The sequence below is a fragment of the Peromyscus eremicus genome, chromosome X (genome assembly GCF_949786415.1).
Source record: "Peromyscus eremicus chromosome X, PerEre_H2_v1, whole genome shotgun sequence".
In the NCBI taxonomy this organism is placed as follows: domain Eukaryota; kingdom Metazoa; phylum Chordata; class Mammalia; order Rodentia; family Cricetidae; genus Peromyscus; species Peromyscus eremicus.
Window position 1 is genome coordinate 31,825,398 of NC_081439.1, and position 25,344 is coordinate 31,850,741.

Genomic DNA, 25,344 nt, shown 5'->3' on the forward strand with positions numbered 1-25,344 from the left:
ACTGGTCCAACTTGAGGCCCACACTGCCATGACAGAGTCCATTCCTGATCCTGTCTGGATGGCCAGGAACCAGAGGCAAGGCAGCCCAGAAACCCAGGATAGAACCAAATATGACTGGCAAAAAGGTCAATATAATGATTCCTAATTATATTCTGCTATACTCATAGATCTATGCCTAGCCCAATTGTGATCAAGTGGGGTTTCATTCAGCAACTGATGGGAGCAGATGCAGATACCCATAGCCAAACAATAGGTGAAGCCAGGGGAACAATGTAGAAAGTGGGGAGGAAGGATTGTAGGAGTCAGAGGGGCTGAGGACACTATGAGAACACAGCCCACAGAATCAACTAAGTGGGGCTTATAGGGGCTCACAGAGACTGAATAGACAAACATAGATCCTGTATGGGTATGACCTAGGTCTTCTGCATATATGTTATGGTTGTATAGTTTGGTGTTCTTGTGTGACTCTCAACTGTGAGAGCAGAAGGTATCTCTGACTGTTTTGCCTGTGCTTGGGACCCTTTTCTTCCTACTGGGTTACCTCATCCATCCTTGATATGAGGATTTGTGTCTAATCTTATAACTTGTTATGCCATGTTTAGTAGATATCCCTATTCTTTTCTGAAGGGAAATGGAAGAGGAGTGGATCTGGGTGACAGGGAAGGGGGAGACTGAGAGGAGTGGAGGGAGGAGAAACTGTGGTCAGAATGTAATATATGAGAGAAGAATAAAAGTTAAAAAAGAATATTCTCAAAAATATTTAAAAAATAAAAGTCTCAAAAAATTAAATAAATGCAAAAGGGGCTTATTTTTAATATTTGCAGCAACACTTTGAGAAGTTTTGTTATCTGTATTTTTTAAATCAAGGAAATTGAGGCACAGTGATGATAAGTAACTTGTCTTGGCTTTAGAGAACTTCAGCCTCCTGTAAAATATCATGAAGGGAATTGGCAGACTGTTAGTCCATTCCAGGGTTGTTAAGATGAGGGATGTACCAGCAGGAAGGCAGACTACAGGCCCTGAGGTATGAACAAAAGAGAACACTTTCAGCCACCCATAGATTTGAAAGGGTAGCAAGATTCTGGCACGCTCATAATCATGGCCACCCAATTCTAGAGGATACAAGCATAAGACCTTTGATAGAAGAAAATTGCCACATTAAAAGAGAAAGGTAACTGTGGTCAAAATGAAGATTGATTGTTTTAGGCTTGGATTGTGTACTTTTGGCTAATGAAACTCACTGGTGAAAAGGGAAATCTCTTTCCTTTTGGAGCTAAAATATGTCAAATAATTTCTGAGATGAGGGCAAGTACAGTCTTTCCTGGAATAGGATGATCTGCTAGAAAGTCTAGTCTTAATGCCAAAGAGCAATCATCAAAGGCAGGAAATAGATTCTGGTCCAATTTGATCCCTATAACAACAACATAAACAGAACTTTGGCACACAGACACATGGGGAAAGAGATCATTAGAGAAATAGCAAAAGCAGAGGCACTTAATTTATTTAATATAGAACAGAAAAACACAGAACTGTTTCATCAAATATTTTTAATAATCCTGGCTCTTTTAAATTCTTTTATTTTTGAGATAATAATATATCATTCCCCCCACTTATAAAATAAACACACAGACACTTATATTATTTAAACTGTTTGGCCTAATGGCTCAGGCTTCTAGCTATCTAGTTTTTACATCTTAAATTAACCCATTTCTATAAATCTATACCTTGCCACATGGCTCGTGGCTTATCAGTATCTTACATGTTGGTACTCATGGTGGTGGCTGGCAGCGTCTCTTGACTCAGCCTTCCTGTTTCCAGAATTCTCTTCTCTGCTTGTCCTGCCTATACTTCCTGCCTGGCTACTGGCCAAGTAACATTTTATTTATACAGATTGATATCCACAACAACATGCATATGTGGATATTATGGTGGTTTGAAAGAAAATGGTCCACAAAGAGAGTAGCACTATTAAGAGGCATGGCCTTGTTGGAGAAAGTGTGTCACCATGGGGAATGGGCTTTAAGGTCAAGCTTCCCTCAGTGTGACAGTCTACTTCCTGTTGCCTGCGAGATGTAGGACTCTCAGCTACTCCAGCACCACATCTGCCTGCATGCTGTCATGCTCCCTGCCATGACGATAATGGACCAAACCTCTGAAACTGTAAGCGAGCCACCCCAGTTAAATGTTTTTTTTTTTTTTTTTTTTTTTTTTTTTTTTTTTTAAGAGTTGCCATGGTCATGGTGTCTTTTCACTGAAGTTGGTACAGGGACTGGGGTATTGCTGTGATGGGAATTTGGACTTTGGAACTTTGGGTTTGGACAGCAGTGGAAGGCTTTAAAGCACTGCTTAGTGGACCATACTAGTAGGAACACAAAAGAAAATGGTGTTGAGAATGACTTGAACTGTGGGGGGCTCACTCAAGACATTTCAGAACTGAAGAATTTTAGTATGTTGCCTAGAGATCATTCTTGTGATATTTTGGTGAAGAAAGTGGCTGCTTTTGCCCTAGTCTGAAGAGTCCACCTGAGGCTAAAGCAAAGAATTTGAACTAATTCCATTGGCAGAAGAAATCTCAAAACAACCTAGTACAGACTCTGTCATGTGGTTTTTTAGTAACTTAGTAACATAGTAACTCTAAGATTTATAATAAAAAGGAGCAAAAAGAGCAGGGTAAATTACAAAATGAAAATTTTGAGGAGAAAAAGAGCACCAGGAAGTGGAATGGAGCTAAGTTCTGTGTTCAAGGAGATAAACAGATTAAGAAATGGAATAAAGAGAGTGGTGACCTCAGGGCAAGATCCCACCCAGCTAAATTTCCAACTTGTGAAAAGGAACTAAAGAAGAGCTTAGAGCCCGGTGTGGTGGTGCATGCCTTTAATCCCAGTACTGGGAAGACAGAGATTGGCAGATCTCAGTTTGAGGCCAGCCTGTTCTACAGAGCAAGTTTCAAGGACAGCCAAGCTTAAGAAGTGAAGGAAAATAGAAAGCTGGCGAAGATGTAATTAAACAAGGAAACCGTGATCCAGCCCCAGCAAGCAGCAAAACTTGGCAGCTTCAGCCATGTGGTTCTGGATTTAGAGTTAAAGACAGAAGAAAAGAGTTATGGAATAAAGCCGCTGAGGCCAGACATGTGTTAGGGGGTGTCCCTGAATGGAGGGCTACTAGAGAAGCCATTATGTGAAGCTGTGAACTTGAAGCCAGAATTGTTTGGAGGCTCCAAGATATTAGAGATGCTAGAGTTGTGAGACACCTGCCAAGCAGAGCTGCTAACAGGGAGTAGAACCAGCCCATGAGGAAGAAGTGTGTTGCAGTCAATAAAGCTGAACAGAGCTGGAGATCTATAGAGCATTTTGACATCAGACACGGAGGTACAGACTTTGGAGTTTGCCCAGCTGTTTTTCAGTCTTGCTTTTGTCTAGTATTGCCTCACTATGGACTGTGTTTTGGAATGGTAATATATATCTTGTGCCATTATATGTTGGAAGTATGTGATCTGATTTTTTATTTTGATTTTTACAGGGGGATTACAGTTAAGAGATTTTCATGTGTTTTAGAAGAGACTTTGTATTTTGTACTTTGAGACTGTGATAGACTATGGGGACTTTTGAAGTTGAGCTGAATGCATTTTTTTTTCATTATGATATAGCTATAAGCCTTTAGGGACCAGGAAGTAGAACATGGTTTGAAAGAAAATGGCCCCCAAAGGGAGTAGCACTGTTAGGAGGTGTGGCCTTGTTGGAGGAAGTGTATCACCATGGGGGCAGGCTTTGAGGTCTTTTTTGCTCAAGCTTCCTTTGGTGTGACATTCAGTTTACTTCCTGTTGCCTGCAAAATACAGGACTCTCAGATACTCCAGCACCATGTCTGCCTGCATGCTGCCAAGCCTCCTGCCATGATGATAATGGACTAAACCTCTGAAATTGTAAGCAAGCCCCCAATTAAATGTTTTCTTTATAAGAGTTGCCATGATCATGGTGTCTCTTCACAGCAATAAAAACCTTAACTAAGACATATATGTGTATGTATTGTGTATCTATATGTACATGTGTATGAATATATGTAAAATGTTACTTATATTTTCAGAGATGATTATTTAGTATTTGATAGCAAATTGGCATGCTCTTCTCTGGAGAAGACTCCTACTTTCAGCATATCTTTGTTGTCTATAGTTCTTTGTGTAGGTTGAGGCCTTATGGTTTTCTCCCATCCACTTTAGCATGTCTACTGTGGTTGTCGTTTTTCAGCTCAGATTTAAGCAGCCACCTTGGTGAGCCTTTATAGGTGTAGTGCCTGACATTACTAGGAGACACAATCTCACAGAGAACTTCCTGATCCTTTGGCTCTTATAATCTTTCTGTTCCCTCTTCCATAATGTTCCCCGAGTCTTAGGTGAAGGAGTGTTCTATAGATATATCCATTAGGACTGAGTGCCACAACTCTGCATTTTGATTGGGTGTAGTTCTCTGTAATGGCAATTCAGAATGATGTTTCAATTTGAATGTGCTTAATTTAATCACACAATGCCAGTCTCATCTAAGGCAAAATATATTTTATGGGAACTTAAGACATTGCATATCTCTGGGGAAGCCATATTGTGATGACTGCAAACATGCCCCTAAATCGGTACTTAAAGTCATCTGGATATTTGAATCTCTATTGTTTACTTTCGTATTGCTTTGCTTAACTGTGTGAAATTACTATAAGCTAATCTGATCTTTTTGTCTTCTCTCCCCATAAGCCTGTTTACACATTTGAATAAGGCATAGACCTTTCAATATTTTCTATTATAAAAATGATATTTTGGAGTTTTGTGGAAGAGGAGTTAATGAGGAAGACACTTGTATATTATATGTCTGTCCTTGACAGCTATATGAAGACAGCTAAACTCGTTCAAGTCTAAATAATATATCAACAGTGAGTTACACAATGTTCAATGATGGTATTGGTCTTTAAAACCATTTGACAAAATTATATGATTGGTGCTTAATGATTTTTCCTTGAGGTGTAAGTCAGTCAATGTAGGAATTTCAATTAGCAAAATCAGTATATGCTTAGAGACAGGAGATGGATCGAGGGAGAGAGAGGGGGGAGAGAGAGACAGAGAGAGAGAGAGAGAGAGAGAGAGAGAGAGAGAGAGAGAGAGAGAGAGAGAGAGAGAGAGAAGAGAGAGAGAAACACACACACACACACAGGTCTTGAGAGAGCTTGAGAGCAAGGCTTATCCAGCTATAAGCACAATACATGGAAAGTCAGCGGTGATTATTAATGATTAGTGAATAGATTATAGATGACTTTTCAAAAGTATCAAAGAACAGTTTAGGGCCCTGGGAAGGAATTGGCCTTTAAGATTTGTCCTGTAAGAAAAGAAGAACAACAGCAAAGAGTTTAATATCCTCAGGAAAGGTGTATCACTCCATTCAGTTTCATTTTTAACTGCTGACTCACACAGCTGTTCCTCATTGATTCTTGCTCCCCTGATGCAAAAGAAAATCAACTCCTGAGATCATTTTCTCTGTCCTTCCCTGAAAGATGAAAGAGTAGAACTGCTTTTTTGTTTATTTCCTTCATACATTAGTATTGTTTAGAGCACAATTTTCAAATTCATTTCTAGCTAACTGGATTGATTTTTTTATTACTCATGCTGAGCAGTTGACAGCAATGATTTATTGCATCTCTGCAATTTTGGCAGATCCTTACAACTCATGGTTTAATTCACAGTTTTCCCTAATGGCTCCAGTGTCTGCGGTGTTTGCTCCTGTAAAGTGGTGTACTACTGGGAGCAGCGCCCTCCTGGCCTCAAGATTTAGCCTCAGGTTTCTTTTCTCTTCACACTGTAACAATGGTGACAATGTGACAAAGGGAAAGAATGTTCCTCAACAGTGAAGACCTTCTACTTTCTTCTTTCTTAAAAATGGTAGGTCTGTGCTACACTCTACAAGTTGGTGAACTTGAGAGGAGGTTTAGGGAAGAGCTGAGAGAGAAGGGTAAGTGGAGTTATCACAGGGAGATGATCTTTTCTGTGATTTACAAGTATAGCAGCCTACTACACTGGCCATGTAGCATGTATCAGTTTAGATACTGAAAAATTATAGCCTGTTGTTGTTTTTCTCTTTTGCGGGCCCCGCCACCCAGCTCCCAAATAAATCACACATGGAGGCTTATTCTTTTTTTTTTTCCTTTTGAAAAATATTTATTGAGTATAAATAAATGTCCTATACATTAAATATCAAGAAATATCCATTATTCATTACAAGTCAGGCTATAATACTGAGGGAACCATGGGATCAAAATAGCAACTCATGATACAGTAGTGACAGTTCATCCCAACATTAGACAGCAATGACTTGTTCACATGACACAGCAAAACCTATCAAAAAAGCCATCACTTAAACCCACCTATAACACCACAAGAGACAGCGGTTTGGAAGCATACTATCAACAGTCTCAATCTCTTTAATAATCTTTATCTTATCAGTGTATCAAGTCACACTGAGACTGCACTTATACTACTGTAGAATGTACAGGCTCATCTCCTTGGTTTTATTTTTGTTAATGAATGAAAACAAGTCATACAAAGTCAAAGGGACTTTTCAGTTAGTCTTTCCTAAGAGAAAAAAAAAGAATCAAATTTTAGTAAAAGACAGCTTCCCCCAAGCAATGAATTTCTTAACGGAAAAAAATTAAAATCCAAGAGCAGTGTAATTAGCTTTTCCTTCAAAGAAAGGAAAGAAACCTAAATCTGTTTGGCAAATTGGGAAATATTTCCTAGTCCCAGAATATGTATTTTTTTTTTTTTACATCACGTGCTGGAATCCTGCAAGTCTAGGAAGCTGGAATCTGCGGCAGTCCGAATTCATCCACCAGCACTCCATCCTTGTTTTTTGTGTCAGTGGGAACACCTTCTGGAATCGCAGGTGCAGATGCCGCTTCGTCTAAGTAGGAACTATCTTCATCGGCTAGAAGCTCATCGCCCAGCGCATCCAACTCTGCTTCCAGGTCGTCTTCATCTAACTCCAGGGTGCCGTAGCTGCGACCCAGTGCTTCCTGGATTTCGCCTGCATCTTCCATCATAGCTTCCAGCTGGTCTTGTAAATCCTCAATCTGGTCGATTTTCACGTGTTTGTAAGCCTTCTTCATTTCCTTTACTCCCACTTTCATGGCATCAACCGTGGTCTTGGTGTCCTTCAGTGACTGAATGGTGTAATTAGCCTGCTCCATGTTAAAGGACTGCTCGGCAAGGTTGTCTCGCTGCTGCTCATATATCCGCTTTTGCTTTAAAACCCTCAGGGCTTTCTGTTTGACCATGTTCTTGCCAGGACCCTCTCTCATCTTCTTGATTTGATCCTTATATTTCACTAGCTCAGCATCCAACCGGGAAATCTTTTTGTCAATGGATTCTGCCCTGCTATCCACCGTCCCAATGCAGTCAGTCAGGTTTGGCGGCGGAGCCTTGGGTTTCGCTTTTCCAAAGAATCGGTTCATCTTGGCCGGCGGCGAAGAGACCCAAACACTGGAAGAAAAACCAGAAACGGAAGCGTAGTCGCTCCGTGGAGGCTTATTCTTAATTATGAATGCCTGGCCTTAGCTTGGCTTGTTCCTTGCCAGCTTTCCTTAACTTTAAATTATCCTATCTACTTTCTGCCTCTGAACTTTTCCTTTTCTATTCCTGTATACCTTTCTTTTTTCTTACTTCATGCCTTGCTATGTAGCTGGATGGCTGGCTCCTGGAGTCCTCCTCCTCAGGCTACTTCTCTCTCCTCTCCTAGATTTCTCCTTCTATATCTTCTCTCTGCCTGCCAGCTCTGCCTATTCTTTCTCCTGCTTTGCTATTGGCTGTTCAGTTCTTTATTACACCATCAGGTGTTTCAGACAGGCACAGTAACACAGCTTCACAGAGTTAAGGAAATGCAACATAAACAAAAGTAATACACCTTAAAGTAATATTCCCTAACAACAGCCTATGTCCCAAATGTGGACTATTGTCTGTGTAAATAAAAAATATTGGGATGTAGTCACATTCACTTATTTACCTAATGTAGATGAATTTCTAAATGGTCTTAATAAATAAAAAACACAGAGCCAAATATAGGGGTGAAAGCCTTAGAGAGATCAGGGAAATAGGGAAAGCCCCAGCTAAACTTACCTCACCAACTCTGCAGCTTCCAAATGCGAGTTACTCCTGTCTACCCATGCTTATATGCCTTGCTGTTCTGCCATCTGATTTGCTCTCTCTGTCCAGCTACATCACTTCCTCTTCCTGCCCAGCTCTGTCACTTCCTGTCTGTCTGTACAGACCTCCATACCTCCATGGTTAACTAGTGTTGTGCCCTCACACCTGGCTCTGTTTCCAGTGTAGCCTTGAATACACAGAGATCTTGCCTGCTAAGTGATAGGATTAAGGGCATGTGCTACCACTTCCTGACTTCTTTGTTTATTTATAATGGCTGACCTTTTTCTCTGATCTCCAGGCAAATTTTATCTATTAAAGCACAAATAAAATATCACCACAACCTAATGGCTGTGGTTGCATTTGTGTTGCAGTAAAGGTGTGAGTCACTGTAGAATGTCTGATCTATTAAGCTGAAGTTACAGATTCTTTTTTTTTTTTTTTGATGGTGCTGGGGATTGAACCCAGGTCCTCACATATTCCCTACATGACTGTTCCATTGAACTACAATCTAAGCTTGCAAACTCTTTTCAAAAGATATTTGTTGACTTTCCTTTAAAAAAATTATTCCATGCCTGGCACAGAGATTTTCATTTTTAATAACCCATTTCTTTTGAAAATATTATTATTCATTAATATGGTAGTACTTCTGTTCAAACTTCCTTTTTTGGCTTTTTGTTTGTTTGTTTGTTTTTTGTTTTTTTTTTTGAGGCAGGGTTTCTCTGTGTAGTTTTGCACCTTTCCTGGAACTCGCTCTGTAGACCAGGCTGGCCTTGAACTCACTGAGATCCACCTGCCCCTGCCTCCTGAGTGCTGGGATTAAAGGCATGTGCCACCACTGCCCCTGCCACCACCACCACCCGACTCAAACTTACTTCTTCTTTTTTTTTTTTTTTTTTGAGACAGGGTTTCTCTGTGTAGCTTTGCGCCTTTCCTGAAACTCACTCTATAGTCCAGGCTGGCCTTGAACTCACGGAGATCCACCTGGCTCTGCCTCCTGAGTCCTGGGATTAAAGGCGTGCGCCACCACCGCCCAGCTCAAACTTACTTCTAAAAATAGTTTTCAACTTAGCTTATAACTAGTGGGGTTATCTAAAGCTTTTTCATATACCCTCAGTTTGGGTTAATCCATCCCTAGGCATCCTTTCTCCCATGCTTCTGTCCCTGTCCTTTTATTTGTGTAACTGGTGAGATATAAGGATAAATTTCATTCTTCTGCATGTAGACATCCTTTCTCCCCAGAACCGTTCATTGAGAATAATGCCATCCTTTCTGCAGGGCGTGTGGTGAGTCCTTTTGCTGAAACTGAGTAGGCTTTAATGCATGAATTTGTTTCTATGTTCTCTATTCCTCTCAATTGATCAATATATTCTTTTTATGCCAGTATGTATTTTTAGGCAAAGTGTGGTTGCTTGTCTACCATAGAACCTATAATACTCCATGGAAATGTGGTTAAACATCCATTTCAATTTTACGTCACTATCTTGTTGTTTTGATTACAACTGATTTTTAGTATGTCTTAAAGTCAGGGAGTGAGGCTGCAACTCACTGGTAGAGTGCTGGACACCATGAATGATGCTCTGGGTTCAATCTCTAGCACCACTGTTTGAAATCAAGTAGTGTAATTCTTCCTACTTTGTTCTTTTTAATCTACTATAAATAGGGTTGATTACATTGATTACTTAGTTCCTAATTCAGGTGTTTGCTATGGCTATATAATTTTGTTATGGATATATAGATACTGATTTTCTTATCTTGTAGCTTTATTAAATGAATTTAAGCTAATTGTCTTTTGATGGAAATTTGGAGAGTTTTATGTGTAATATCATATCATATTTATTTCCCTTTCATGCCTTGTTGTTCTCTCTATGACTTCAAGAACTACGTTTAATAAAAGTATTAAAAGTGGTCATTGCTGTGTTGTTCACTACCTTAGAAAGTTTTCAGCTTTCCCCTTGTTCAGTTATCATTCAGTATAATGCTATCTATTGGCTGTTACAAATGGCCTTTTTTATGTTGAGATACTTTCCTGCTATACTTAATTTCTTCAGTGCTTTTTTTATGAAGGTCTGTTAAATTTTATCAAATGCTATTCCTTTATTTATTCATATATTATTATATGTCATTGCCCAATTTCATTCTGCTGATGTGATATATCTTATAGGCTTATTGTATTTCCTAAATTGAACCATGTTTGCAACCTTGGGAAATTTTCCATGTGGTTGTGGTGAAAAATATTTTTAATGAACTATTAGACTTTGCTGATTATTTTTCCATCCATGGCCCTCAACAAATTGTGCAGTCGTTGCCCTTCCTGTTGGGTCCTGACCTAGTACTGGCATCACTGTGACATATAGAATTTGTTTGGAAGAATTTTCTCCTTATAATTTTTGGAATAATTCAAGGAAAATTGGTACTAGTTATTTAAATATTTTTTTTAGAAAGCAACAGCGAAGCCATATGGTTCTAGGTTTTTCTTGTGAGAGGCTTTTAAACACCCATTTGATTTCATTACTTTTATTGTTCTGTTCAAGTTTTTTGTTTGTTTGTAATTCAGCCTTGGCAAGGTATATATGTCTAGGAAATAGACGATTTATTGTGGGGTATCATATTTTGTTGCCATATACTTGCTTATAATAATTTAATAACCTTTTGTATTTCTGTTATCAGCCATAATATTTTCCATTTTATCTGTAATTTTATTTATTTGCATATTTTCTCTTTGTCTTAATCTACTTAAGGGTTTGTCTATTTTTCTTTTCTCTAACAACTATCTGTTTTGTTGATCGTTGTATTTTTAGTTTTATTAATTTATACTCTGATATTTATTCCTTTCCTGTGACTAATTTTGGTTTTCATATGTTACCAGTTTTCTAGTTTCTTGAGATAAAGTGATACAGTTTTATCTGAACTCTTCCTACTGTTGTGATGTGAGAATTGATAGATGTGGACTTTCATATCAATACTGCTTTTAGTCTGTCCTGTAGGTTATGTTGTATTAGGAGTCCATTTGATTTTTTAATTATTTATTTTTTAAAGGTTACAATATAGTTACATCATTTCCCCCTTCTCTTTCCTCTGTTCAAGCCCTCCCATATATCCCTCCTTACTCCCTTTCAAATTTATGGCCTCTTTTTATTATAAATTGTTAAGTGCATATATGTATATGTATATGTATATGTATATGTATATATTCCTAAGTACATCCTGCTCAGTCTGTATAATGTTACTTGTATGTATGTTTTCAGAACTATCATTTGGCATTGAATAACCAATTTGTATGCTCTTCCCTGGGTAAGATTATTTCTCCAGATCTCAGCATTTCTTAGTTGCCTGTAGTTCTTTGTGCATGGTTAAGACCTCATGGGCTTTATCCCATCCTATTTGGCTTTTTTTTCATTTTTTTTTGTGTGTTGTGGTGGTAGTGTGTTTATAGTGGTGTGTGCAGTACAATTACCTGTGCATACAGATGGTACAAATGTGAAGGTCATTGGTCATCAGTGTGTGTCTTCTGTCATCCATCTCACTGAACCTGCATCTTACTGTTTTGGCTATATTAGCTTGCTAGTGAGCCTTTAGGATCTGTCTTTCTCCTTCCCCTCTCCCCGTTGGTGTTGAGATAACAGATGCACATTGTCACATCTGGCTTTTATGTGGGTGCTGGGTATCTAAACTCAGTTTCTTATGCTTATACAGCAAATATTTTAGCTACTGAGCCATCTCCCTAGCCCAAGATTCACTTTTAATTTGTTTCAAGAAACTTTAAACTTTAAAAATCTTTGTTTTTCTTGTACCACTAATGGTTGAAAAGTAAGTTGTCTCATTTTCATGTATTTGTGTACTTTGCAATTTTTTTTTGTTTTTACTATTGCTTTCTAGTTGCATTTTCATCAGAAAAAAACACCTGACATGATTTGACTTAAAAAAAAAAAGTTTGTTGAGACTGGGCTTTGGATATAGCTCAGTGGTAGAGTACTGCCTAACAAGTACAAAACTACTGGACTACTGCTTCAATCTCTAGCACTGAAAAAAAAAATTGAAATTAACTTTCTGACCAATCATGTGCCATATTTTGGAGGTTCCTATGTACCAGTGAAAAAACTGTGTACCTGGCAGATATTAGGTGGAATGTACTTTAGCTGTTCATTCTGTTTGGCCTTAGGTACATTTAACTCTCCTGTTTTCTGTGTTGATTTTCCATTGGCTAAAATGTTCATTGCTGAAAGTGGGGTGTCATTATTGTACTGGAGTTGAACTCTTCTTTTGGGTTTATTAATATTTGCTTTATATATTTGGAGACTTCCATATTGGGTGTATATTATAGGGCTTGGATAGCTAAGTGTTCAAAGTGTAGGTCAGTGCTTCTTGCTGGAGGTACACAGGGAATATCTTAGAGTTCTGAAAATACTAGTGAAGGCAAGCTGGTGGGTGGTTTTTCAAATCTACGCATGTGATTCTTTAAAAAAAAAGAATTGAAGGATTGATTTTATTTCTAAATCGTGCATCTGTTTATGAGTATATGTGTATGAATACAAATGACTGAAGAGACCAGAGGCATAAGATCCCCCTGGAGTATGAGTCATGGGTAGTTATGTGATGGGGAGAATGTCTTTCTGTACACTGTGAATATGTGAGGAAACGTCAGCCCACTGTCCAGGGAGCAGCATGTAATGGAACACAGGTGAAGCCATGGAAAATGTGGCAACATGTAGATTAACAGAAACGAGCTGAGTTTAAGTGTAAGAGTTAGTCAGTAGTAAGCCTGAGCTAATGGCCAAGCAGTTTTAATTAATATAAGCCTCTGTGTGTTTACTTGGGTTTGAGCAGCTGTGGACTGGGTGGGACACAGGAAAACTTCAGCTACAAAATGGCACCAAAACATGGGACCTAAAACCTGAGAAAGCTTTAAAAAAAAAAAGATTCTAAAACAGAGCTAAAAACAGCTTCCTAGTTGTGTCTCTCAGGCAAGCCCTGAGCTACAGTATGGCTGGTTCACAGCGGTGTGTAGGCTTGAATGTAGCATGGCAGATTTCCACCTCAGTACACAGTTGTGTTTCCAAGCCACACAGAGCACTGCAATAAAAAGATTTAGCTTTTGCTAATACAAACAAACAACAACAACAACAAAAAAGGTTTCTGGGCTACATGCTGCTTCAATGGAGGTATAGACCTGCTGCTTCTGAGAGTTGATGGTACACATGGCCCCCAGAGCCAGAGCTGGCGATAAACATACTACTGCCATGTTGGAAAGCTGAAGTGGGCAGAGCCAGCAGCCAAAGCTGCCATTTCTGTCCTAGTAATGCTGTAGTTTAAAGCAATAAATAAGGCAGATTCAGACGGAATAAGACTTTAAATGGTTTACAATGTGTGTAAAATGTATGTAGACTTGGAAGAGAGAAGAAAATGAATATAGACAGTTATATAAAGAAATAGTTTTAAAAAATAAAGTCTTTAAAGAGACAGTAAAGGTAATATAAAAATAAGCCACATAAAGATGGATATTATACAAAGAGTCTGGATTATATTATCTTTGAGATTTTTAACTGCAGAGAGACATTTGATTGTAAAAGCTGCTGAGTTAAATCAATATGTATATTTTAAAGATATCTTGATTTCAAAATTTATGTCTAAGGATATGTTGCTTTGGAAAGGAGGTTCTGCTTTTGTTTCCACAGAAGATGAGAACCTATGGATTGTTTCCAGGCTCATATGGTTTGATTAAGGAAGGCCCCCTGAGAGGTGTCCAGATGATCCGATGTCCAGAACAGCTTCAAAGCAACTGGCTCAGAGAATACAACGTCACAGACTACTCCTGTCAGGACTTGATCATAATCCTAAAATTTTCTCAGGATCCCCATAAGATTAGCAGAGTCCACAACCAGCAAGAAGTAGTATGAGAAGCTACACCCAAATTCCCAAATTATTGTTTATAAATGCTTATTTTTTTAAAGGGGGTTGATTATAAAGGCAATCTCTTTCTAAAGAAGAAAAGGGGGTAATATAGATATGATAGGATGAAAGGGTAGATTATTGAATCTACTTTTAAAGAGCAACAACATGTTTGAAATGTTTTACATTGCTATGGATTTTAGTTTATTGATACAAATTTAAAGTTAATTTTGTTATTATATATATATATATTTCTACTCTCATTTAGGGTATTATGTTTATGTAACTCATTTAAATTATAATGGATAATTAAATACAAATTAATAATTAGTCTTCTATGATAGTCAAACTTATAGTTATGTTAAATTTTCTAGGTATACATAGATATAATTCAATTAAGTATGTAATCTTAAAGCACTTTGAAGACCTACAGAATATGGCATTTAAAATATTTTAAGAACTTAGACTTTCTGGACAGTGAGACATGTCTGCTTCTGGCAGCACTGATTTACTTCAAAGAGAAAGATGGGCATCGAAGACACTCTATATGGAGTTTATCTTCTTCTTGGCAAAAATAGCCATTTGGATGAGAAACTGTTCTTGCCTGGACTTCTTTACAAAATGTTGTATAAAATGGACATGCAGGATCATAGGAAGGTGACCAATGAACTTTGCAAGATGAAATCATCCTTCAGGTTTCTGTTTCACAGAGGAGACTACCAGAAATTCTACAGGACACATAGAGAAGCAATTAAAAATCTTAAGACCATAGGCTGAAGATGGATGCCCCAACATTGCAGATGAACTTTAGGTGACTGTCCAGGCAGCCAGCTGTCTCTGTCATTCTAGATTTTTGTAAATTGCTTAGAATGCATTTCCTGTTTACTTAGGTAATATATCCTTCTGGGGTCTTTGATGTAGTTGAAGACTAGATAGTTATAATTTTCCTTGGTTATAATAAGAGATAAGGTAGATATGAAACCTTAGACTCACAAATGTAGGATAGATAGAATATTTTCTTTAATTTTACAAAATACAAATAGACTAGATATTGTAACTGTAATTCTTGCTTGCTAACTGTTTTGTTATATGTAATTTTAACAGGCTAAAGTTAAAACCTTCCTTTTGTTTAGATAAAAAAGGGGAAATGATGGGGGAATGTCTTTCTGTATACTGTGAATATGTGTTGCTCTGATTGGTTGATAAATAAAACCATTTGGTGTATGGCAAGGCAGCTTAGAGGCAGGCAGGATATTCAGAGAGACAGGAAGAAGGCAGGGGGGAGACACCAGTGAGCTGCCCAAGGAGCAACATGTAATGGGACACAGGTAAATCCATGGAACATGTGGCTATACATAGATTAATGGTTGTGGGCTAATTTAAAATATAAGAGATTGCTAACAAAAGGCTTGAGCCATGGCCATGCAGTTATAATTCATATAAGCCTCTGTGTGTTTACTTGAGAGGACACGAGTGGGAGAGACACAGGAACACAGCTACAGTTGTATGCTGCCTATCATTGCTGAGATCAGGTCCTCTACAAGTGCAATATGCATTCTGAGCCACTGAATCATCTCTCCAGCACTCCTCTACATATGATTTTAACATTCAAAGCAAGGATGAGCTATATAGTACTACAGAAATTTTCAAATCTAACCTTAAAAGATGTGACAGGTTCACTGTTGAGTAAACAGTCAACACAACAGTGAGAATGGGGAATCGAGTTACTTATATTAGGAATACCATCCCCTACTGAAAATGTTGCAAGTTGGCAGGCCCAACTCCAACACCATCTATTTTGAGATGGTGAAAAGAGTTGCATTTGGTTCTAGAATTAATCACATTTGTGTGTAATTAAGCTAGCATTTATTTTGCTTAGACTAATAGGAGACATTAAAAAGGAAATCGAAAAATGGAACATCCATCTTTAAAAGGATACAGCTTCTGTATTCATTTAAAACTGCAGTATATTTCTCCAAAGGCTTTTTTTGAGTTTCTCCATATTTTAACCTTTCCTGAAGGGTAAGTTAAATCAGGGCTGATTTAGATTCACAGAGTTTGTTAACTGATGGCTGCCTCATGAAATTACATCATAATCATTACCAGCAAATATTGAGGAAGCTCTCCCAGGGGACTCTGTGGCACTGGGCTGGTTCCTCATCTCCCAGAAAGCGTACCTTCAGTGCAGTGGGAAACCATAATAACAGCTGAAATTCCAAATAAATATCTCATTCCTCACATTCTTTCCACTGTTTCTATTTGCACAGATGATGGAGCCAATGTTGTTAAAACAGCATGAGACTGAACATTTACCCACGAGCTGAGTTCCACAAGCTGTCTCTACCGGCTGCCACATCATTCCAGTAAGAATAATGGAATTATTAAACATCGGAGGGAGATTTATAAGATTTTTCTGAACTATCAAAGGTTATATGTATTCTATTTAAGGCTATAAGGGAGAAATAGGGTATGTCCACAAAATATCAGAGACACTGAGCAAGTTTGTTGGTGTTTTTCTTTCAGAGGAACAGAAGCATTTCTCTGTGCCCTGGCTGGTAGAAGGAAATTTACTTTTTTAAGATTTGGAACATGGGAGATTTATGTGATGTTAGCTTGTCAAGTCTTAGTAACTTCTCAAAAAGGCCACTTGTGAAGTCAGATTGTCACCAGTCACAGAAAATATTGTATCCATCTTCTGAGAAATCCTCAGAAATGTCTTCTAGGAAAATTATGAAAAAATGAAGAGTCTCAATACAGTGGAGGGGGTTCTCTAAATATGAATTCTTGCTTCTTCTGGCAAGTTTGGTCCAGCCCTTCAACTGAAAAATGACAAAATGATACAAATGGTACAAGCATAGAATTATTTTTTTTTATAATTTATTTTTATTTTAGAAGCATTTGTGTTTTGCCTGCATGTATGTCTGTGTGAGGGTGATGGATCCTGGAGTTATAGACAGTTGTGAGCTGCTATATGGATGCTGGGAATTGAACCCAGGACCTCTGGAAGAACAGTCAGTACTCTCAAACACTGAGCCATCTCTCCAGCCCCCCAAGCATAGAATTATTAAAGAGTATACTAAAAGCAAGTAGAGACAGGTATATAAGGATCAATTATTGCATATTTATGATAGCCATCCAAATGAGGTCATAGAAAGTGCATTATGACACAAATATAACAGCAAGATGCAGACTTGAATTAGGTTGGCTAAAATTAGATAATGTTCCATAAAGTTGACCAAGCAAAGAATCCTGACTCTAATATTATAAAGTGGCTTAATGATGACCTCAGGGGTGAGTATATACAATGTTGAATGAGGTGGATGGCAAGTGATAGAATACATTTTTAGTTTAATGGTAATTGGGGATCTGGGCCATTGGCATGTTCTGCATTTAAGGCATAACACATATTTAAAGTTGGGCCATGTTTTATTGTAGACATACCAAAAGCAGCATAGAAATTTCAGCTTATATGGACTACTTTCAGTGAATCCAACAACCTGTGACTAACTGCATCAATATTTTAAGTATCTACAGAAACCTAGGGCAAGAAGAGCTAAACATGTTCATCATCTGATGCTTGATTAGACTTCTTTAAGTAGTAAACTATGACTTTGAGGGCCAAGGAAGGATATTTACTCATTAAGCCCATTGTAGATTATAGGTCCAAATATATATATATATATATATATATATATATATATATATATATATATATATATATATATATATGAAAAATAAAGTAAAAATTAAGAACTGAAACAGTGAAGACTGAATAGCTTATATATATATAAAATAAAATATATATATATAAAATCTGGGATAGCAGATATATATAGCAGTTTAATAAATTAGTCTGTACTTGAGCTCCAGTTATTATAAGACCCAGTTACTTTTCTTTGACTCAGTTTACTCAGCATAAGTTTAAAAAGTAGAAAAGAATAATAAATGCATATAGAAAAAGGATTATAATGATTATATTTCATTTTCTTTGTAAAACAATGTATTCACTTAGTCCTAGAAATATTATTTGCAAGAATCAGGACTCACTCACTGGTAGATAGGGATGAACAAATCACCATCCTCTTAAAGCTTACAGTCTAGCTAGGATATCATGATTTTCTTAAGAAACTACATATTTCCAGGTCTAGTAAGTGTTATGTAGGAAAAAATATGAAAGTGTTGGACCTGGTTGGACATGTTTGTAAACCCAGATATTCAATATCTGAAGTATGAAAATCATAAGTTCGAGATCCAGCTGGGCTACAAGGTGAGTTCAAGGCCACATTGGGCCAGTCAGTAAGACTGTATCAAAATAAAAAGTAAAATGTATCCTGGGAGTATTATAGTTACCTAACATGCATAAGAGCTTAGGGTTTTGTTTTTTTGTTTGTTTTTGTTTTTGTTTTTTTGAGACAGGGTTTCTCTGTGTACTTTTGGTGCCTGTCGTGGATCTCACGCTGTAGGCCAGGCTGGTCTCAAACTCACAGAGATCTGCCTGGCTCTGCCTCCCGAGTGCTGGGATTAAAGGCGTGCGCCACCACCGCCGGGCCAAGACCTTAGGTTTAATCCCTAATACTGAAAACAACAACAACAAAAACCTGGCAAGACTAATAAGAGGCCATAAATCACATTTGGAGGTCTTAGAAGACCTCACTGTGAAACCTTAAAACAGAAACCTAAAGGAATCTTGAAGAATTCGCGAGGGGAAGATCACTTAGTAAACTGTGCTGAGACCTGTTCAACTGGATTACAGTAAACTCTCTCTCTTTTTTTTTGTTTTCAAGACAGGGTTTCTCTGTGTAGCTTTGCATCTTTCCTGGATCTCACTCTGTAGCCCAGGCTGGCCTCAAACTCACAGAGATCCGCCTGGCTCTGCCTCCTGAGTGCTGGGATTAAAGGCGTGCGCCACCACCACCCGGCTTCCACTGTTTTATTATCTATATTACCACCGGGCAGTAAACTCTTGTGTGATGAAGCAAAACACTGTCTCCTGGTGAGCTCTACCAGGTGTTAACACATTGGCAATTTTCAGTTTCCTGGCTGATTTTGTCCTGGCTCCTACCACTCAGTGCCTCCCTCTCTTTGTGGCATAACTCTATGCTATGTGCTACTAGAAGAATACTAAGGTGTTTTTTTTTTTTTCTTGAAAATAAAATTAGTGGCTTTGAGAAGTGGCTTCCAAAAACTTTGTGGAATAGATAACCAATACATGAGTTCAGATGCATATTTTGTTTCAATAAAGATGATATATTAGGGGGCAGTTAATTTTAATTAGTATTTAATGTGTATGTTGACAGTGTAAGTACATTTAACTTTTAAAAAAGTGTGTATTACCCGGGGATGTGTCTTGAGTTTTTACTGATAAGCATGTACACTAAAAATTTGGAGTCTCCTCACCTTTAGAAAGCAATGAAAGGCAAGGCTAGGAATAGGGATTGTTACACGATGCAGAGCCTAGTCTTTCCAATCTCCCCTTTCACTTTTTCATTAAGGATGCTAATTTCTCTTTTGTAGCCTAGCTGAGACTTCCTTCTTGTAGGCAGATTATCTACCTTCTCTGACAACTTTGACCTATATTCAAGTTGTTCATAATCCTTGGCAGTTCGTAGCAATTCCTTTGTTATTTTCACAGATTTGCTATGTTAATAATAGCGCTGCTGTTGGGTTTTGATACTTTCATCTGCTATGCTCTCGTCATTCATTCCAAGTGGACAAAGGTCATTCAACTTAGGCTAGTTCATATTTTACCTCAGATGGTATTGGGAAACATAAAACTATTCAGTGAATAGTTCTGAAGTCAACGTTTAGGATTTTTTTTTTTTTTCATATAAATCGAGTTCAAAGACCGGCAGAATTTGTACTGGCTGGTGGCTTGCTTATTAGAACACATTTGGATTTGCACTGCCGGCTCTCTTCTCCTCTTGCATTTTTCTAGGAATGCTGTCACACTAAAACAGAGCATTTCAAATTTTACTGTGCATGAATCACCTCAGGGAGTGGGAATCTTGTTAAAATGCAAATTCTGGTTTAGTACGTCTGGGTGAAATCCAAATTTTGCACTTTAGCAAGCCCCTGGGTTATTCAGAGCCACACATTCACATTTCAGACTCTAAAGGTATGCTGTCCAAGTAGCCTTAGCTAAATATAACTACCGAGCAGTTAAAACATAGGCTTTAGAAGATTCAGTGTGGAAAAAAAGAATGTAAAATGTCATTAATAATTTTTAACATTATTAGATGTTGATATTTTGAGTAGAATGAATTAAATAAAATTTAGTATTGCATTGAACTTTGTGTGTGTGTTTTAAAGAAGAGAATTTAAAATTCAGCTTGTGGCCTAAGTTATATTTCTGTTAGATAATCCTGCTCTAGAATCCTATTCTGGTTTCCTTTTTCATGCTTTACATTGAGAATCAAATTCTTTCTGCTAATGTGCCTCACACTAAGAATTTCTAAAAGAAAAATTTTATTTATAAATTACAGAAACATCCCCAGTGAGATTTTCTCCCTTATGGAAGTATACATGCTATAAGTGTATTTTATTAGCATATTTCTATTACTCACATTTTGAGATTTTGTCAACACTTCAAGCTTCTCTGTGTGATGCATAATGTAGACTTCCTCCTACATGAATGAATATATGTGTAACACATTAATCATCTGTAATTAGCTTTTAGAAAATATAGATGACTGATGAAAATGCTATTATTATACCTAAAGTGTAATATAGTTATCCAGGAGTTCTTGGATATCATGTTCCATTTGTGCAGACTTTATAGTTTTTAAAAGTCTTTATGCTTTATATTCAGCACAAATTGTCCATGTCCTTGGAAGTTTCTTCAATCATACCTTTAAGTTGATTTTTTTGCCTGTATTGGTTGTATTGTATCTATCAATGACCCTATGAAAGGCGTTCTTCCTTTCTATTAAAGTGTTTTTTACTTTCTTCCTTTTTATTGTAGTGTTTTTGATTTCTAGTATTTCCTTTGATCCTTTCTTAGAATTTCCATCCCTTGACTTATTTTACATAGTTATTTGAAATTCCTGGTTCTTTCTATGGGCACATATGGGAACAGTGGGGGTGGGACCTGCAGAGTTTCTCTATCTAGGGCAATCGAATTAGGAAAGGAGTGGGTAGCAACTTATTTTAAAATTAGACTATCATCAAAAGCTTATCATTACTTGCCAGAGAAAATGTTAGGTAAAAGGGGACGTGAAAGTATGAGTAGGATGCAGATAGGGAAAAGGGAAAGTATTTGCTTGGTATCCTTGTGCTTATCATTTACTATGTAACAAGTATCTCCAATATATAGTAGTGTAAAACAATACTCTCTTTTACTAATTATAGATTCTGGAAGTAAAAAATTGAGACAGGATATGGTGGGATGTGGTTAAAATTATTTTTGTTCTTTAATGACTGGGTCTTCATATCAAACGATCTAATTACTTTCAATGGCATGAGAGCTGGTGGCTAGAATGACTGGGAGACTTTGCCCACAAATCTGGGAGAAGTCACCTGTGGGGCTAGGCAGGACTATTAATCAGATATTCTGCACATGGCTTATAATGTGCATTGCACTTCTATGAGAATGGTGATTGGATTCTAACTAAGGACATTCAGAGACAAAAAACCAAAAATATTAAGCCTTTTTAAGTTGTACCTTTGCAAGCTACACAGCATTACTTTATCCACATTCTATTATTACAAGCAAGTCACCAGTCTGAATTCAGACTGAAGGGATGAGGATTATATTTTGTCTCTCCGTGAGTCAAAGGCAAGGTCATTTTTTCAGAATACTGTTATATGGGAGATACTGTTGTAGGCATGTTTGGAAAATTCAGTTCATAACACTATACTAACAATATAGTCTGTTAGTGCTTGGGAGAGTAGGAAGTTCACTCTGACTGAAGCATGGTATCATTCTGGGAAACATAATTTTACTTTTTTTCTAAGGGTTGTATTCTAGGTGTTGTGTGATTTTCCCTGGGAAGACGAATCTCTGTCTACCCCAAATAGAGGGCATTTACAAACCACAGGAAGGGTTTTAAGTCTTGTTTGATGAAGCAGCCAGTTCATTGTGGTTACTTACAGGGCCATGGGTGACTACGCAAGCTGCATCATTGAAAGTCCAGTTCATGGCCAGCTGTACTACTGGAGGTCATCCTTTAGTCAACCTATGTCTCCTATATACTTAATTACCCTCTCAAGACCTCATGCACTTGGGACAAGGGGGAGGTATAACTGGAATTGCAGAAGGTCTTCTAAGAGTTCCTACTGCTTTCACTAGGCAATGCTAACAGTTTCATCACCATTATCCTAGATCTATATATTGGCAGGATTGTTCTAATTATTGCATTGTTATGACTAAAGGTTAATATTTTTGTAGATCATTACAGCAGTTCCACTTCAGGATGGTGATATTCATCTCACACCACACTGGGAAGAATATTATCTTGATTGTATGATAGGCAGCCTCATAAATTGGAAAGCATGTTTGCTCAGAATTGGCAAGGGCTAGCCTTACTTACTCCATTTTCTGTATAGATTGAATGATTTTTGTTCTTTCAAATCTTGTTTTTATTGTGCATTTATGCAGAAGTGAGAGCTAGCTTCTATTTTGCATCCAACCCCTGTCTTGACTGGAGCCTATTAGCCCATTTGCAAAATTACCCAGTAAAGACAACTACGTTTTCAAGGAGAGTGGGGAGGGGTTTATAGGAGAGTTTGGAAGGAAGAAAGAGAAGGGAGCAATTTCATTAAATTGGTATCTCAAAAAGAAATAAAATAAGACACCATATTTGTAGCTCTAATTATAAAAATGTATTAGTGTTTAGAAAATATTTGATAACCATAGAATAAAATATCTCAGGGTCCTTAACAGTGCTCTAGGCAAGCTGGACTTCAAGTTACTTGTATTCTTTCATGGCTTTGACTTTTCTCTTTGGTTCAAGATTCTTCCAACCTTTTTAATGTCAATTATATGTAAATAGTTACATTTCTTACTCACTGCATAGGTTTTTACTTAGTCACATGAATAATTTGGGAGTGTGTTCTCATTTCCTGTGGCAGATTGAGTTATCTAAGATGGATGAAAATATTTCCCAGCACACATGCTTTTAAAAAATATCATATTCTTATTTCTTCCATGGGAAGATGAGGTATATGATCACTTTCTTGGACTACTAATGAGCTAGGCTATTAAATGTGATAAGTCTATTTGAATTTGGGGTACTTTCTCTTGGAAACCATTCTCAATGTTTTAAGGAACCTCAAATCACATGATGATGTCCTATGTAAATGTTCCAGCCAACAGCCTCAACTGATAGATTCAACTACAAGTCAGGTGAGTGCATAGGCCTTCAATGGTTCCAGCTACTACCTACTGAGTCATCAAACACTGAGCTTCCCAAAGTGACATTGAATAGAAGAGAAATGGGCTGTTTTGCTAATTCATAAACTCAAGGGCAAAATAAATGATTGTTGAAGCCTTCAGTCATATTTTGGCATGGGTTGTTGTACACATAAAATGACCACTTAATACCTTTTTAGATTTATTTATTTTATATGTATGAGTATTTTCCCTCATGTATATACCATGGTGGTTATCAGATCCCCTGCAACTGCAGTTAAAGACAATTGTGAGCTGCCATGTGTGTGCAGGGAAATGAATGAGGGTCATCTGCAAGTATAAGAAATGTTACTAACTGCTGAGCTATTTCTCCAGCCCCAGCAATGATCCTTTTTTGATTCTTTCCATATGTCTACTTCTGCCTGTATTTTATTTTCTAACTCTTGTCCTCCCATTTTTCTAATCTTCTATTATTTTTTCATCATACTCATGCTTAGCCTTAATAGTTTTTTATATATTTTCCTAATTTATTAATTGCTTTTATATTAAAGATAGATGTGATTTCATTATGAATTATATATATTTAGGTATTTTTGTATTCCCTCCTGTTAATTTTAAAGCATTTTATTTACTCTCTCTCTCTCTCTCTCTCTCTCTCACACACACACACACACACACACACACACACACACTAAAAGTTGTGTTACTAATTTAGTGGGGGTTGATTGATTTCTTTGCCCTGAGTAGCTACAGTCCTCATAGGAATATTCTCTAGCCTATCTCTTGTGCTTCAGAATGAATGAGTGTGTGGACACTGGTTTTTTATTTCCTGTGAATCTATCCAGTTTTATATCTTTTTTTTTAATATTTCAGCTCTTGAAAAATGGTATTAATATACTATTTTATAGTGTTGCCATATTTCTTAAAAATACTTTTCTGAACTCTTCCCTTTCATTCCTCATAGACTTAAAAATATGCCCTTTGAACAATAAATGAGACAATATTTTCTTCTCGTGATTCCTGTGTAAGTTCTCCTAGCCCAATGTAAGAAATCTTAGGGCTTGTGTTAAGGCTACCTCTGCCCTGATACCTAGAATGTGACTTAGAAAAATTTTGAATCCTCATATGCTTTAGAATTTCTTTTCCTGTGTCTTCTTTATCATCACAAGTTCTGCATAATACTATTTAAATTCAAAACCAACCCAGGAATATCACCATATTCATCTTAACCCCTTCTCTGTAGAATTAATAACTTTCTACTCGAGTATCTTAGTTAGGGTTACTGTTGCTGTGATGAAACACCATGACCAAAGAAACTTATGGGAGGAAAGGGTTTATTCAGCTTCCACTTCCTTCAGACCAGGAATTCAAACAGGATAGGAACCTGGAGGTAATAGCTGATATAGAGGCCATGGAGGGGTGCTGTTTACTGGCTTGGTTCTAATGGCTTGCTCAGCCTGCTTTCTTGTAGATCTAGGGACCATCAGCTCAGGGATAGCACCACCCACTATGGGCTGGACCCTCCCCCATTAATCACTAATCAGGAAAATTCCCAACAAGCTTGTTTACGGCTTTATCTTCTGGAGGCATTTTCTCAATTGAGGATTCCCTCCTTTCAGATGACTCTAGCTTATGTCAAGTTGGCATAAAACTAGTCAGGACACCTAATATTTACTTTTAATTCTATAATGCACAGTTATCACCTTTATAATAACCTATCACTTGAGGTGGGAGGCAACATCTTTGCCTTCTACCGCCTGTTTGGAGTCTCTGGAGGTCTAGGATTCTAGGCCTGTGTGTGCCAGCACTCTGGTTTATGTGGTGCTAAGGAATGAACCCAGGGCCTCTGGCACAGCACTCTGCCCACCCAGCTACGTCTCCAGCTGCTCTCATGCTCTTTTGCTGCAAAAGAAACCTAAATTTATCGGCTTTAGGTGGA

General features: G+C 37.5%; 1 protein-coding gene across 1 annotated transcript; it reads right to left on the minus strand.

The window, feature by feature from the left end:
• Nucleotides 1-6,781: 6,781 nt before the first annotated feature.
• LOC131899200 (charged multivesicular body protein 5) lies at nt 6,782-7,542 on the minus strand. The gene has a single exon (XM_059250608.1). The coding sequence runs from the start codon at nt 7,480-7,482 to the stop codon at nt 6,823-6,825; it is 660 nt and encodes a 219-aa protein (XP_059106591.1). The 5' UTR covers nt 7,483-7,542; the 3' UTR covers nt 6,782-6,822.
• Nucleotides 7,543-25,344: the final 17,802 nt, after the last annotated feature.

Coding starts and splice junctions, on each gene's coding strand:
- LOC131899200 (XM_059250608.1), bottom strand. CDS start 7,482: ATGAACCGATTCTTTGGAAAAGCGAAACCCAAGGCTCCGCCGCCAAAC.